The following is a 17379-nucleotide window of genomic DNA, read 5'->3' as shown; positions in this document are numbered from 1 at the left end:
TTACAATGCATAGTGGCACAGTTAGAGAGCTGCTGTCTTAGCTCTAGTGACGTAGACTCAAAACTGATCTCCAGAGCTGTGCACATTCTCCCAGTCACCACATTTTCCAAGTGCTCTGGTTCCCTTCCTATTCTCCAAGATAAGTTTAAAGTGGATGCTGATAGGTTTGATATCAGTAAAGCTGTCAAAGGTTACAGGAGAAGTCTGGAGAACGGGGTTGAGAGTGAAAATAAATCAGCCATGATCAAATGGGTCAATAGGCCAAGTGGCCTAATTCTGCCTTTGAGTCTTCTGGTCTAAGCTGTGCAGGTTGGTTGGTTAATTGACTACTGAACATTGTGCCTTGTGTCTAGGAAAGTGGTAAAAACTATAGAGATTTATAAAATGTTTTGGCAGAGGATTAGGATAAAAGTGTGCTTGATGGTTTGCATGGATTCTGATGCCATAGATTCTGTTTTCATGTGGTATGAGTGACTGTGTAACTAACAATACATTGCAGGTAGCATTCATTAAGTGTACTGAACTAATGGTCATTTTGCTGAACACTGCTCTCTTTAGTCCTGTGCTCCTCGATGGCAGACCTGCATTGGAAACACAGATGACACACTTGGATTTGCCTTGGGTGCTTTGTTTGTAAAGTTTACATTTGACAAAGACAGCAAAGTAATAGTAAGTTGCTTATATTTCAATTTATGTGTATTGTGCAAAGAAAAAAACCACTAAAATAACTCATTAATATTTTTGAATTAATAACCTGCATATAAGTAAAACATCACTTTTTTCCATTTTACAGGCTTCAATAGATAAAATATTTAAATTGTATCATTTAATTTCTCTGAAAATTAAACACTATCGATGCTATATTGTGAATTCTGATTCATGTTTATTTTATTACTTTGAATTACTCCTGGGAATCCAGTATAAACATGAGTGTTTTGAGGGGGTCGGGTTTGTCTATGAGGAGAGATTGAGTCATCTGGTACCCGCTGGAATTCAGAAGGATGAGAGGAGATCTTATAGAAACATATAAAATCATGAAAGGGCTAGACAAGATAGGCAAGAAGTTGTTTCCACTGAGAGGCAAGGTTAGAACTAGGGGACAGACCCTCAAGATTTGCGGGGGAGTAAATTTAGGCCGGAGATGAGGAGGAACTGCTTTTCCCAGAGAGTGGTGTATCTGTGGATTTCTCTGCCCAATGAAGCAGTGGAGGCTACCTCAGTAAATATATTTAAGGCAAGGTTGGATAGATTTTTGTATAGTCGGGAATTAAGGATTATGGGGTGAAGGCAGTTAGGTGGAGATGAGTCCATGGCCAGATCAATCGTAATCGAATGGCGGAGCAAGCTCGATGGGCCATACAGCTTACTCCTGCTCCTATTTCTTATGTTCTGCATCGATAGGCTGAGATTCCCCAGCAGTTATGATGTGAATGGTCCTTAGTATGTTCTTGTGCATAATTTAATTTTGATCAAATTAAAGCACTATTTAGTTACAGGTCTCGCATTTATATTGAATTGAATTGAAGAGTTAATAGGATTGAAGTAGGGAAACCACAATTTATGAATTTGGATTTAAATTCATATAGTAACTGGAAACTGAATGCAAATGTGGTCATACAAACATACAAATTAAGAATAGGAATAGACCACTTTGCCAGTGAGCCTGTACCGCCATTCAGTAAGAATTTGGCTCTTTTGTTTGTAATCTCATATACAGTGCACACTTCCATCAACTCCTGGTACCCTTTACTTACTAAGAATGTATTTACCTTTGTTTTAAAAATATTTAAATACTGTGCATGCTCAGGCCTTCAAGGTAGTCTTATGGCATTGGAAAAAAAAATACTTCATCTGATTTCTTCCTTGAAGATCCTATTTTTAAACACTGAGCACTAGCTCTGAAATCTCCAACAACAGGAAATTTTTTTCACCATCTTAATCCTGTCAATGCTCCTCAGGATATTATGTTTCAACCAAATCCCCTCTCACTCTTCTAAATTCCATTGGGTACAAGCCCAGCATATCCAACCTTTCCTCATAAGTCATCCTATCCATTCTTGGTTTAGTCTAGTAAACTTTATTGGAATTGTTTCCAGTAAGTTAATACCTTCCTTAAATAAAGAGACTAGCACTGTTCATAGTACTCCAAATGTGGCCTCACCGCTGTCCTATGTAGCTGAACCATACTCTCTTTCTACTTTTAAATTCAATACTACTTAAAATAAAAAAATAACATTCTGTTATCTCTGCTAAAATAAACCAAATGACTGCACTATTCACACATTAATTCAAGTTTTTAAATTGGTCTTATTTTATTGACACAACACAGAGTAAGCCCTTTTGGCCCCTCAAGCTCCTGTTGTTTTTTTTTAAGTTTATGTATTAACTGCACTAAACTAGGGGAGCAGTTCAATAACTTGGATGAATTTGCTTCCTAGGCAGAGAAGATGATCAATGAAATACGAACAGCATTCAAAGACGGCCTGGAAAAACTGACGTGGATGGATGATGAGACCCGGCGAGCCGCTGAGGAAAAGGTTTATTTGTCTTAAGCTGTTTATGTTTCCAAGTTCTTGCACTGTAATTGAAGATTTGAGAAATCTGTAATGCACCGTGAACTTTATCTAAGTGGGGTGGCGGGGTTGGGGTGGGGGGGGGGGGGGAGTTATTTTCTCATTGAACTTTACAGTTCAGCTGCTTTGGTGCTCCAGTCCTAGTGTTTGGATCTGTGTACCACATGCTGATAGTGCCCAGAGTTAAATACATTCCCTCTAAAGTTTTTACCCTCTTGCTTTTCTGTGGAGCAGAGTTGATAAAACCTGAATTATTAGCTTAAAAATTGGTGTATTTTGTGTATTGGTGTATGGCCCTCTATTTTTTGTCTGAGTGCTCCACTTTAAAATGTTGGGCACGATCTTAGATACTATATTGGTCCCAGAGGAAGTTACAGTGTTACAGTAGCATTACAAGTGCACAGATACACAAATAAACAAATAGTAGAAGAGAAGGAAGAAAGAAAAACAAGTTGCCTCGAGCAGTCTTAACAGGAAAGGGTCATCACTTCCCCAGTCATAGGTTAACTCGTTATAAAGCCTAATTACCGAGGGTAAGAATGACCTTGTATAGTGCTCTTTGGGGCAGCACAGTTGGCTTAGTCTATACTAAAAGTGCCCCTCTGTTCAGCCAAAGTGGCATACAGAGGGTGAGAGACATTGTCCAGAATTGCCAGGATTTTCCGTAGGGTCCTTTGTTCTACCACAGCCTCCAGTGTGTCCAGTTTGACTCCTGTAACAGAGCCAGCCTTTCTAATCAGTTTATTGAGCCAGTTGGCATCACCCATGTTGATGTCATTGCCCCAGCACACCACCACTTAGAAGATTGTGCTGGAGACAACAGACTGGTAGAACATGTGAAGGAGAGGCCTGCATACTCCAAAGGACCTCAGTCTACTCAGGAAGTAGTGGTGACTTTGGCCCTTCATGTACACAGCCTCTGTGTTGGTGCTCTACTCAAATCTGTCATCCAGGTCACCCCCAGGTACTTGTAGGTCCTCACCATCAATAGTAACAGGGAGCAGTGCAGGGTTAGCCTTCCTGATGTCTTATCAACATCTCCTTTGTCAGATGATTCAGCTTGCACCATTTGACAAAGTCCTCCACCAGCGCCCGGTATTCATCTATGTTCAGGATTTATCTTCAGATATGCCATGGCCAATGCCATGAATATGCAGTAGCTTTGAAAACCTATACAATTTTCCCAAACCGGAAGCCCTGGATGAACCAGGGGATTCACAGTCTGCTGAGGGCCAGATCTGTGGAGTTCAAGACCAGTCATCCAGAGCCCTACAATAATAATAGTAACTTAATTATTGGACAATTTTCATACAGATGATGTAGTTCAAAACGCTTTACAATGGGATAAAGTGCAAACATGAAAATAAAAGACAAAAAGATGTTCGTTAGAAGCAAGGTTGAATAAACAGTTTTGAGCTGGCATTTGAAAGTGTCACCTGAGTCTGCACCCTTTATAGTTTTAGGTACTCAGTTCCACAGTTTAGGAGTGTAGTTCAAAAAAAGCTGACCTGCCAATAATCTTTTGAGGGAGATTGTTTAAATTGAAGAGACAGATGGAAGAAGACTTGAGAGCTTGAGCAGAACTATAAAACAAAGTGGTTCTGTGACGAACTCCTGTCCCAGACTGTTGAGAGCTTTAAAATCAATTCTGAAAGACACAGCAAGCCAATGCAGTATTGTTAGGACGGGAGTGATAGTGCTCCTTCATCCATCTGAATGAGTCGATCAATAGATTACTTTGGAAGGCCAGTAAAAAGTGCATTGCGGTAATCTAGTCTATTCGATATAAAGGCATGAATTAGTTTTTCAACATCATTACATGACAGAAACAAATGTACCTTTGCAATGTTTCTAAAGTGCAGAAATGCTGCTCTTTCTTTACGTAAGATATAAAATTTGAATCTGAATCAAGAATAACAGAGGCATGTTGCTTCTGATTTTATAAGGGGAGCCAAGTTCCCAAATATATCAAGAAGTTTATCTCTTTTGGCTTTGGGATCAACTAGGAGTATATTAGTTTACCTTAATTTATTTTTAGGAAATCATTGCTCATCCATTTGTTTATTAGATAGGCTAGTCTCATCATCAGGCTCAACCGAGATGTACAATTGTGTGTGATCTACATAACTCTGGAAATCAGATTTATAGTTTCTAATGATGCCTCCTAAGGGGGTCATGTGTCAGGAGAAAAGTAGGGGACCCTGAGCAACACCCAGTGGTACATCGTAACTTTTAGAAAAACGGTCTCCAAGACAGGCAAAAATATTCTCTCTCGGATACAGTATATGAGCAAAATCAATTAAGCACACTAACAGAGAGGCCAACTCAATTATCAAAGTGATCTCAGAGAATGTTGACAATTGTGTCGAAGGCAGCACTTAGATCTAGGAGAATTAGAACTGAGGCCCTGTTGGTATCAGTGCTGAGCCTAAGGGTTGCCAGATGCTATGGGGATGACATCCATCAAGAGGTGGTATCCATCACTAATGACCCTCACTATCCAGATATGGCCTCCTCTTATTACTACCATCAGGGAGGAAGTACAAGAGCTGAAGAACCCACATTCAAAATTTTAGGAACAGCTTCTTCCCCTCTGTCATTAGATTTCTGAACAGCCCATAAACCCTACCTTGTTATTCATCTTTTGCATTATTTATTTATATTTGTAACTTTTAATGTCTTGCACTGTACTGGTGCTACCACAATGTATGTCAGTAATACACCCAAATCTAATTCATCATCTGAACTTCCTTGTGATCTCCATGGAGGTTCTTTAACTGAATGTGTATGTGTGACAATGGTAGGAGAATATCCTATACAGTGTTCTTGCAGTATAACAGAATAAATGTTATGTCTAAGATGTCCTAGATCTAAATTCTCTTAAACTTAAGATAAATCAGATACATGGAAATAAGGAGATATTGGGCAAAAAAACTGTGGCACAAGACCAAAACTTATTGAGCTTTGGACCCTTATGGGAATTATATTCCTCATTCATTTTACCAGGTGCTGTAATCCTAAAGGTATTCTCTTAAACATCACTAGAGAATGTGGAGCTCCAGGGACAGGTTACAGAAAGAAGAGGAGAGAGGCAGGATATATTAGGGACATAGTTTTCAAGATTTCAACCTTGCCCCACACTCTCAGAAAATAAACTTAACAGATTATAATGTCCTTCTGAGAATCTTTGTTGGGCAGGCAGCAACAAATAGGTAAATAGGGTAGGGTCTGCTCATACTGCATAAGGAATGAAGGCCAGAATTGAACTCTGACATGACATGCGTACCATTTTAGGCAGCCTAAGGGCAATTGTGTACTGCTTGAGAACATTGTCGTTGATGCATCTGCAGATATTTGAATAACTTATCCAATTTGCAAATGGACAAACCAACAATGGATTGATAGGGTCATTCAGTTTTATGTTCTTGTTGTGTTTCTCAGCTTCATGAGGCAGTTAAGACATCAGCAACTCAGTGTGCTCTTTAGATAACCCTTAAACTTCCCAAATGGAAAAGGCGACCACTCTTTCATTGTGAAGAACATGTGAATGTATGACATGTGAAGTATCCTCAGTGTTAGTGAAGGACTAACTGTAAGTTTGGAATGTGCTTTCCCCTTCTTGAGCTCTTCAAATAAGACACACACATTCTGATGCTTCATTGATTAAGTAGCTAAACAAATGTGATTTCCACAAAATTTTTCAAGAAGGGGTATTTCTTTCTGGAAATTCCGATCTGTTTATGTCTTTAATTGTAATTAAAAATACTGGAATGCCAAGGTGCACAGTAGCATAGTGGTCAGCATGATGTGATTGGAGCTTGGGACATCAGAATTCAGAGTTCAGTTCTGATTCCATTTGTACATCCTTATCATGGGCATGTGTGTTTCCTCCTATATTCCGTAGATGTCAGTTGGTTAATTGATCATTGTAAATTGTGCTGTGATTTGGCTAGGGAGGAATTGTTCTCATTGAACAGCATATTTTCTTATTTTCTTCCATTTGTTCAGTTGCTGTACTCCTGGGGAAACCGTACAACGCTCATCATCTTAAAAAGTCATGGGTTTCCTATGACAGTCTAAGTATGGTGATACTTGTGGGTTGACCACTGCATTTTCTCGGGTGTATTGGTTGTTAATGCAAAAAATGGATTTCACAACATAGTTTGATGTATACATGAAAAATAAGTTTGAAACTTGTATCTTGAAATCAGTTGCTTTCTCTACCATGAAAGTGGAACCTTGCACTTTGACTCTTTGATGGTAATGTTTGAGATAATGAGACCAAAGCCTAGTTGTAAATTAGCTTTCCATCTGAACTTGCTTGAACAGGTCTCTCCTAGCACACATAAACAAATCAGTATAGTTTGATGGCGAGCAAGTTGAGAGCAAAGTCAGATTAATCAGGAAGCATTCATTATTATACTCAATTTGGTAATCTCCCAGGTTACTATCTTTTTCAGCAATGGAAACAATTAACAGAGATAATGGTTGTTTACCCTTTTATTCCTTGCTTTCTTTTGTATTTGTTCAAGATAGTTTTTTCCCTGCAATACTTCACTTAATGATTTTGGTTGCTATGCAACATGTGAGACTAGCTGAAGTGGCCAAGTAGCATGAAAATAGGTCATCAGAAACCAATCCAAGCATCTTGCAATGGTGAGCAATCTGCAGTTTCTGTCTCTTTTCAGCGAGTATAAACAATTCCTAAATCGGAGATGAAAGATCAGAAGAAAATGAACACACTCATTTTGTGTTCATCTCCAGCCATGAGTAATTGAACACTGGGTTTAAATTTTATTTCTGAGAAGCAAAAAAGTTAAAAATGTGCAAGCCTATATTTTTTAAAAATTATAGTTTATTTCAAAATTTCCCTTTTTTCACCACTTAATGGCTTGCTTTTGTGCTGCATTACCCTATAACAGTGACTTCAGTGTTCAAAGTTAAATTTATTTTCAAAGTGCATATTTGTCACCCTGAGATTTGTTTTCTTGTGGGCATTCACAATAAATCCAAGAAACACGATAGAATCATTGAAAGATCATACCCAACAGGATTGGGCAAACAATGTGCAAAAGACAACAAACTGCAAATGTAAAACAATAATAATAAATAAATAAGCAATAAAATTCAAGAACATGAGATGAAGAGTCCTTGAAAGTGAGTCCATTCTTTCTGGGAACAGTTCAGTGATGGAGCAAGTGAAATTATCCCCTCTGGTTCAAGAGCCTGATGGTTGATGGGTAATAACTCTTCCTGAACCTGGTGGTGCGAGTCCTAAGGCTCCTCTACCTTCTTCCTGATGGCAGCAGGGAGAGGAGAACATGACCTTGGTGGTGCGGGTGCTTGATGATGGATGCTGCCTTCCTGTGACTGCATTTTGTGTAGACATGCTCAGTGATGGGGAGGGCTTTACTCATAATGGACTGGGCCATATCCACTGTTTTGAAGGCTTTTCGATCCAAGGGAATTGGTGTTTCCATACCAGGCCGCATTGCAAACAGTCAATAAACATTTCACCACACGTCTATAAAAGTTTGTCAAAGTTTTAGATGTCATGTGCGATCTTCACAAATTCCTACGGAAGTAGAGGCGCAGTTGTGCTTGTTTTTGTAATTCACCTGCATGTTGGGCCCAGGACAGATCCTCTGAAATAACACAGGAATTTAAAGTGGCTCACCCTCTCCACCCGTGATCCTCTGATGAAGAATAAATAAATAAGCAATAAATATTGAGAACACAAGTTGTAGAGGCTTTGAGTCCATAGGTTATTAAAATAGATTAGATTCAACTTTATTGTCATTGTGTCGAGTACAGATACAAAGGCAATGAAATGCATTTAGCATCTAACCAGAAATGCAAAGAATAGTGTTATTTACAAAATAATTGTGAATAAAAAGTAAGTGCTACAGCACACAAATATAGAAGTACTGAGACAGTACAATATGGGTGAAATACTGCTTACCTTGGTGATGTGAGGTTCAGCAGGGTCACAGCCTCAGGGAATCAGTTCAGTGTTGGAGTGAGTGTACTTATCCTCTCTTTTACAAAAGCCTGATGGTTGAGGGGCAATAGATGTTCCTGAACTTGGTGACATGGGACAAGAGGCACCTGTACCTCCTTCCTGAAGGCAGCAACTAGAAGAGAGCATGGCCTAGGTGGTGAGGGTCCTTGATGATGGATGTTACTTTGCTGCAACAGCGCACCTTGTAATGTGCTCAGTGGTGGGGAGGGAACAGCCCTCCTTCATGGGGTTGGTTGCATGTGCATCACTTACTGGAGGTGGAGCTTGGCAGGCTGCAATTTGTCCCTTAATATCTGCTAGTCTAGCATTTATGCTTATTTTGGACTTCAGTTGTTTAATTGGTCAAAGAAGATGGGATGGCTTGTGCACATCTTGTATACTCAGTGGTTAACCTCTTGTAATGATACCATGGACAATAGTAACTAACTGACATTGGCATCGTGGAAAAAATTGTGAACACAAGAGATTCTGCAGATGCTGGACATCCAGAGCAGCAAACACAAAATGCTGGAGGAACTCAGAAAGTCAGGCAGCATCTATGGGGAGGAATAACCTTCATTCTTCCCAGGGCTGAAATGGTTAACACGAAAGGGCACAGTTTTAAGGTGCTTGGAAGTAGGTACAGAGGGGATGTCAGGGGTAAGTTTTTTTAAGTAGAGTGGTGAGTGCTTGGAATGGGCTGCCGGCGATGGTGGTGGAGGTGGGTACAATAGGGTCTCTTAAGGGGCTCCTGGATAGGTACATGGAGCTTGGAAAAATAGAGGGCTGTGGGTAACCCGAGGTAATTTCTAAAGTATGTACATGTTCGGCACAGCATTGTGGGCTGAAGGGCCTGGATTGTGCTGTAGGGTTTCTGTGTACTATAAACAGTTGATGTTTCAGGCCAAGGCTTTTCATTGGGACTGGAGAGGAAGGGGGAATAAGATGAGAAGCTAGGAGGTGATAGATTGGAAAGTTGAAGTTCTGAAAAAGAAAGAATCTGATAGGAGAGGAGAGTGGACCATGGGAGAAAGAGAACAAGGAGGGGCACTTGACGGAGGGGATGAGCAGGTGAGGAGAAGAGAAGGGATAAGAGGGAAGCCAGAATGGTAAAGGAGAGAAGGGGGGGGGGGTGAGAAATGACTGGAAGTTGGAGAATTCAGTGCTCAATGTTCATGTCATCAGTTTGGAGGCTACCCAGATGGAATATGACATGTTACTCCTTTAACCTGAGAGCAACCTCATTATGGCAGTAGAGCAATCCTTGCTCCGACATGTCGGAATGGGAAGTAGAATTAAATGGAATTAATTGCTTATTCTAGTTCCCTGGGATTCTAGCAAATGGGGATTCATCTTTTAGAACAAGGATTAACTTCTTTTAAATGTTCATAATATATAAATCTCTCTTCTGATGCATGTTGAATTTTTTTTCCCCTTTACCGGTAGGCCGATGCCATTTATGACATGATTGGTTTTCCAGACTTCATTTTAGATAGTAAGGAACTGGATGAAGTTTATGATGGCGTAAGTAAATAAAACCTGAATGGTTACTTTTCATGCCTAAAACCTAGAAGTTACTGAAGCATTGTACAGAGTCAATGAATCTGATATACAGCATTTCAAAAGCCATGTTCTGCATTATTGACCCAGAAAGCCTGAAGTCTATTGTGCATTTGAGGTGAGTAAAACAGTTGAAATTCATGCTGTGGCCTAACATTCTTTGTAAGGTTACAAGTGTAGGATCTGCATCCAAATAATATACTTCCATCTGGAGTAAGCATTCCCAAACTGGGGTCCACAGACTCGTCGCTTAATGGTATTGGTCCACAGCGTAAAAAAAAGGTTGAGAGCCCCAGATCTAGACTCACTGGGTGTTGCTGCTAATTATTAGCACAAATTTTAAACCTTGATGACTTCCTCCTTGGTGTCGGAGTTTTTTTCAAACCACTCTGAGATTTACACCTCTGTTTGGAATGCTGAGAGAGACAGATACCCGTCTTATAAAATGGGAGAACGTCATTCACTAAACCTGCCTCTGTCAACAATGGGGCAAGGTAGTGTCACCAAATCACTTAACAGAGCTAACTGCATTGTTATCCTAGTTCAGGCTGATGGGATGAGAATGCACCTAAGGAGTAGTTACTCCAGAGGGTCTTGTTACCTGTCCTGTATGTCAGAGCAAATTGGAAAATAACCATTAAAGCTCAATTCTATTTAAATATGCATGATTTTTTTTTACACACAATGATCATCTTCCGATAACTACTATTTTTCCATTGTTACACCAGTACGAAGTATCAGAAGATTCATTCTTTCAGAATATGCTGAATTTCTACAACTTTTCAGCCAGGATTATGGCGGACCAGCTTCGGAAAACACCTAACCGAGACCAGTAGGTGTTCTGACATTTCTGCTCACTTTGTTTGTTTGTTTGTTTATTGTGATACTGAGCGGAATAGGCCCTTCCAGCCCCTTGAGCTGTGCCGCCCAGTAATCCCCCAGTTTTATCCTAGCCTAATTACAGGACAGTTTAGAATGACCAGTTAACTTACCAACTGGTATGTCTTCAGACTTTGTGAGGAATCAGGAGCACCCGGAGGAAACCCACACGGTCATGGGGAGAACATAGAAACTCCTTACAGGCAGCGATGAGAAAATATTGCACTGTAAAATAAAGGGGAAAAATTAATGGTAGAGGTTCCTATATACTTCATTGTGTTTTTCTTGCACAGTTTTAATTAAACAAACTGTTCAGGTCATGGGATAGATCGTGCGAGACCCAACTCACAGCCCAGACTCATAATGCCCATACTTGCATTTTCCAGAAGTTCAAGGCCAAACAAGCTAGCCTTCTGCATCTAAAAAGCATCTGTTGTTTAAGGCTTAAAAATATTTTAACGAAGTAAGTAATCATAAAACACCTTAAAATGTTAAAAATAGTTGAAACCATTGATTAACTTCTCTTTGGAATTGTGGCACTTCTGAGATAATGTGAAAGAAGCTATAGATAAGGTCTTCCCATGAAAGTCTCTGGTAATGAGGCAAGAGAGCTTCGCTCTCCTACATGTACACACACATACACACACACACACACACACACACACACACACACACACACACACACACACACACACACACACACACACACACACACACACACACACACACACCACCCCCCCCCCCCCCCCCCACCCCTCCCACCTTTCAGTGTCCTGAGAAGCTGCATCTTATAGGTTTTATAGGAGCACCTTTCAGTGTCCTGAGAAGCTGCATCTCTGTCTGGTATGTAAGCAGCCCAGCATCAGACTGCAAGTCCCTACAAAGGACTGTGCAAACAGCTGAGAGGATTGTAAGGATCTCCCGACCATCTGTCGGAACATCTATCAGGGGTGCTACATACATGTGGCCCTTAGTATAAGTAAGGATCCCACCCATCCATCCAGCATCCTCTTTGACTTTGTACCATCAAGAGGAGACTCTAAAGCATAAAAACAAGAATGTTCAGGGTGAAAAACGGTTTCTTCCCCCAGGCTATTCGGCTTCTGAACTCCCTGCTGCATCGCATTTGAAGTGTCACTGGTTAAGCTGTTCCGTGCCTTACAATATTTAATTGGTTATTTATGTATAATCCATCTGTAGATTTCATCTTTGCTTTCATAAGTTATTGTGTGTTATGTATACTGCAGTGCTTTACACTCTGGAGAAACTGGTTTGATAGTTTACTCGTATATAGTTTAATGACAATAAGCTTGACTAATTGTGTGCAGTAAAATCATGATTAAGAACAGATGAACAATTAATCCTGTACTTCTGTGTATAGATGGAGCATGACACCGCCTACCGTCAATGCATATTATGTGCCAACAAAAAATGAGATAGTCTTTCCTGCCGGTATTCTGCAAGCACCATTCTATACCAGAAATAATCCAAAGTAAGTACTTCCATCGACTTTTTTGTGAAGTGACATTTTCATTGAATCTCCATTATGCCAATATTGAATTACTGATGTTTCTTTTTGATTTGACTTCAGGTCTCTGAACTTTGGTGGCATTGGAATGGTAATGGGCCATGAATTAACACATGCTTTTGACGATCAAGGTACAACAAAAGATTGAAATTCCAAAAATTTACAACTTCACAATTCCGTCACTGAAACTTTGCAGGCCTAAACTTGTATCTCTTATCAGGGCTTACCCTGACTAAGACCGGGATTATTTAACTATTAAGATGCATACTCTGGCTCAGCGGGCCCCCATTGTTCTGGGGCAATTCACTTCCTTCATTGGAATGGGACAGGCCAGGCTCATGAAAGATTTGCAGAATAAAAATCAAACATTACTCAGCTTTTGCTGAGTTGGAAACTATATTCCAATTACTGTTGGCCTATCTGGTATGATTTACCATAGTGGGGTGCACCTGCAGCTGGGTTTGAGAAGAGATTTGTATTTATTCCTTGAGAAGTAAGAGACATAATGGTGACACCCCTGGATATAGTTATAAATATAACAAAAACAGAAAATTCTGGAAATACTCAGCAACCTTGGAGAGCAAAAGCTGACTTATTATTAGAAATTATTATTATTATTAAAAGCCGACTTCAGTTCCATTAAATATACTGTATCATAGAAGCATAGAAATGTTACGGGATGAAAGGAAGCTGCTATTCACCAAGTCTGTGGAATCTTGTCAGTCTCAATTCTCATAAATTTGCAAATTCTTCCCATCCTGTAGCTAACCAATTATCTTTTGAAGGCTCTGATTAATTCTCATTTTCAACACATTTGGAGGAAATGAATTCCAGGTCATAATCGCCCTTCACATTAATAAATAATCTTAGTAAATTCTACCAAAATGTTTAAAATGACACTCTCTGACCCTCAAACCAGCATCTACATGTATCAAATGTCTTCTCAACCTTCTGCAATAAATGGAGAATGTTTTCTTCTGCAGCTGAAATTTCCCTTTCACCCAACAACTTTACTTTTGAATGTAATGGTGTGCGGGGGGAGAAGTTTTCCAAAGACACAAATTCTCATTGCAAAGAAGATGCTAAATTTGGCAATCAGATTCTGCCAAGTTTTCTGTCAGTAACTTACATAAATGAAGAGAATTTATGGGCCACAGTGTTATATTGGCTATATAGAGTTATGCAACATTCCCTTGTGCAGGTCGAGAACATGACAAGGATGGCAATTTACGACCATGGTGGCAAAATTCTTCACTTGAAACTTTTAAGAATAAAACTGAGTGTATGATCCACGAGTACAACCAGTACACTGTAAATGGAGAACATATCAAAGGAAAACAGACACTGGGCGAAAATATTGCGGACAGCGGAGGCCTCAAAGCTGCATATCACGTAAGTTGATCTTTAAATGTAGGTATATTTGATATTGTGTTGATTGCTGGCAAATAAAGTGGGCCAGAGCTGATAGAGATGGTGCTGCTCGGGGAACTTGTTGCAAGCTAAGACTTTTTTTCCAACAGTGTGAAATTGGGAGGGGTGGGGAGAGGGACAGGTTGTATTGGATCTTGAGCGGGTAGCCTGAGGTAAAGATGACTAAACTCCATTAATGATGTGGAAGCTATAGACTGTGTGTACTAAAAGGGATTAGAACTGACTGGTTGGGAGAGAAGCATGAATATGGTGTAGACAAGACTGAGGAAAAAGATAGGATCAAGTGAGGAGAGAGGGAGGATTGGTAAGTGAGACATGTTGGATTGAGGGAGTTGGGTTGGTAGTAGAAGTCGGCTGGGAGAGGGGTGTATTGGAGTTTAACTGAAGGGTTGTAAGTGGAAAAGAGGTTAATAGTCAAGATGCCCTGAGAGGTTGGATGTAAGCGGCACCTAGAGAGGTAATTGAGGAGCTGGCCAAATATACGATCAGTTGATACGATGTTGGCAGGTCGGGATGGAAGAGTCCGCAGAGGAGCGAACACTAAGAAAACTATTTCAAAGGGGATGAACTGGGAGATGGTGAAGTTTGAGCCCTAGACTTCCTTTAACTTGTGCTGAGGATAGCTTCAGTCCTTTAGCTAAAGGCTATAGCAGAGAACATTGCTGTTCATACACATAAGATACGGAGAAGGATTCTATACAAGTAATATTCAAATATTCAAAAGGATTCAAAGTATATTTAATGTCAAAGTATGTATACAGAGTACACCTCTGAGATTGGTCCTGCTGCAGGCAGCTACAAAACAATGAAACACCGTGGAACCCGTTCAAGAAAACAATACCTAACACGTGAAAAAAGAACAAATTGTGCAAATGGCAAATATCGAGTGAGCGACACATAGAATATCAAACATCAGACCAGGAGTCCAGTCGTGTTCAGTTCTGTTCAGTTAGGGCTGCTCCACTAGCCGACTGCAGCCGCAGAACCATTTTTCGCTGAAGCGCCTCAGTCCGCATCGATTGCCCCGATGAATCCGCTCAAAGACAACCAAGAAAAGAGCAAATGGAATCCAGCAACATGAACCTCAAAGCCCCCCAAAACGAGTCTGCAGCCTCGCTGATCAATCCGTGCAACCCAAGACTCCTGCACTTTCATCCGACTGCAGTTAGCGAGAGGAAGAGAGAGACTGGTCAACTGAGGCAGACAGTGCCTTGCCCAACGCCTCAATGGGAGAGAAGCAGTGGAGTTGATCAGAGGCTCGCACCCAGCATCCAAGCCACCAGGCCATGACCTAACCTCACCGAACGCCCTTGGAGACAGCGAAGCACCAGATCGCTCAATCAGCCCAAAAACATACCACCAAAATGTGAGTCACGGGTTCCAATTGCACGCAGAATAGTAGTGGGATCATATTTGAAAGAAGTAAAAGCAGTAGTTTTGAGAACCGTCTGCAGGAGTTGCTGATGGTCGTGTTGAAGAAGATGTCAAAATAGTTTTGCATACCATTTTATGTCTGTCCTTCTCAGTAGTCTCCAAGTGTATTTCAGTGATCTGCACAGAGGATGCAGAAACCCTTTCCTGTGGACTGCTGTACTATGTGCTTGATTGAGCCCGTGATAAAATTCTATTGCACAGCACTCAAAAATGCTGTATGATAATGAACTTCTAAGCCAATCAGCATTATCAATAGCTAAATCAGTTTCAGAAACTATTTCATAAAATACCATGCTAAGTCATCTATTTTTGAAAGAAAACATCATTGGCTGAAGGGAAAGATCGAACATTTGTCAGAAAGCATTCACTGTAGAAAATAATGAAGTACTGCTTTCTTGGGTGGGGGGAGAAAAGAGTCAAATTCTTAATAGCTTGGTTAGCAACCATGAAGGGCAATGCACAGGTATAGAAGATCCCCTTTTAAAAGTAATAAAAACAGAACGTATCATAGGTGTATATTTATGGCCCTTGTATTGAAAACATGGTAGAATATAATTAAGGATGTAATTGGTGGCAGTATCTGGCCATGTATCAGCAGAAATATTGCAAATTATTAGGGTGGTGATTTAAAAGAATTCATAGGATTTTATCTGCTCACCCGAAATCAGGAATCTGATTGACAGAGCCGTTGTTGCAATTGAATGTTTCAAAGACAGAAGGACATCAGTGTCAGACAGCCTATTGGGCCAGTTGATGCTGACATAGCAAAAGTGGACAAGATGATAATGGCGAAATCAACAACTGCCAGTCTATGAAGACAGACTCCAGACTAATATAGGCCTTAGTACAGCACAGGAACAGCTTCTCCGGCCCATGATTTAAGCTGAATCCAATGAAATGCATAACTAAACCAACCCTTTCTGCCTACACAATTCCTCCATTCTCTGCCCTGTCAAGTGTCTATCTAAGAGAGTTTTAAATACCTCTGTAATATTTGCCTCCACGATAACCCCTGGCAGTGCATTCCAGGTACCGACTGCTGTCTGTGTATAACAAAACGAAAGCAACATGCCCCATGCATCTCCTTTGAACTTGCCCCTTCTCGCCTTAAAAGCATACCCTCTAGTATTAGAGGGAAAAGATACTGCCTGTCTGTTTATGCCTCTCATAACCTTATAAGCTTCTATCAGGTTTCCCCTCAGCCACTGCCATCCAGAGAAAACAAGTTTATCTAACCTTGTACGGTAATGTAATGGGTGGAAATGTACACAATCCACAACCACCGACGTTGAGTTGGGGTTCACATTAAGAGGCTAGTCTGATGTGATGATGCATTATGTCAAGTTCTGTTACCACATTTCGTGTTCAGTTTTTGAGGTCCAATAAATGTTGCCATTTTTCATAAACAAAAAGTGCTTCGTGTTGTTTTATTTGTGAAAATCTACGTTGGTGACCTCGGTGCTCCAGGAAGATTTCAGCAATATTGAACGGGTCAGCCAACCCAGTCGCTTTGAAACTCCTTGCTTTGTATTTAAAGAACTTTTCATGCAGCAAATACCTGCTCAAGTTTGCATTACCCTCATTAATGCACCCATGAAGGACCATAGGGAGCTTGTAAAATAGCTGATGGTCTACATTCAGCCAGCAATGGTGCATAATTATTCCTCATTTCACTTATTGCCTCAATAAGCCTGGTCATCAAGGCCTCTGACATAAGCACGCAAAACTACTACTACTAATTAATACTGTGTAACAGACAACCCTGGGCCTGTGTTTTTACCGTGCTCGCTTTGTATGAATGCTAGGAAGTGCTGACTGCCTTGCAGCTTCAAAAGTGCCAGCTCACTGGGATGTTAGAGGTCAGCCAGGGGCGTCTGCTGTTCATTACGGACACACTTTCAGGGCGACGATTCCTGTGTGACGTGGGTGCTCAAGTGAGCATGCAGCTGACATTGCATATTGACGGGAAGGCA

At 40.5% G+C, this 17379-nt stretch overlaps 1 protein-coding gene across 5 annotated transcripts in view; it reads left to right on the top strand.

The window, feature by feature from the left end:
- The window catches only part of LOC132378252 (endothelin-converting enzyme 2-like), a 150627-nt gene that overhangs the window by 120344 nt on the left and 12904 nt on the right, over nt 1-17379 (top strand). For all 5 annotated transcript variants that reach the window (XM_059945028.1, XM_059945013.1, XM_059945048.1 and 2 more), the window contains 7 exons: nt 559-669; nt 2439-2537; nt 10021-10098; nt 10863-10966; nt 12395-12505; nt 12605-12672; nt 13743-13933. In XM_059945028.1, coding sequence (XP_059801011.1) covers nt 559-669; nt 2439-2537; nt 10021-10098; nt 10863-10966; nt 12395-12505; nt 12605-12672; nt 13743-13933 — 762 coding nt within the window. The remainder of the gene's footprint in view (nt 1-558; nt 670-2438; nt 2538-10020; nt 10099-10862; nt 10967-12394; nt 12506-12604; nt 12673-13742; nt 13934-17379) is intronic.

The sequence above is a fragment of the Hypanus sabinus genome, chromosome 2 (assembly GCF_030144855.1).
Source record: "Hypanus sabinus isolate sHypSab1 chromosome 2, sHypSab1.hap1, whole genome shotgun sequence".
Classification (NCBI taxonomy): Eukaryota; Metazoa; Chordata; class Chondrichthyes; order Myliobatiformes; family Dasyatidae; genus Hypanus; species Hypanus sabinus.
The sequence above is the reverse complement of the archived record's forward strand: the minus strand, read 5'-3'. Positions and strand labels throughout refer to the sequence as shown.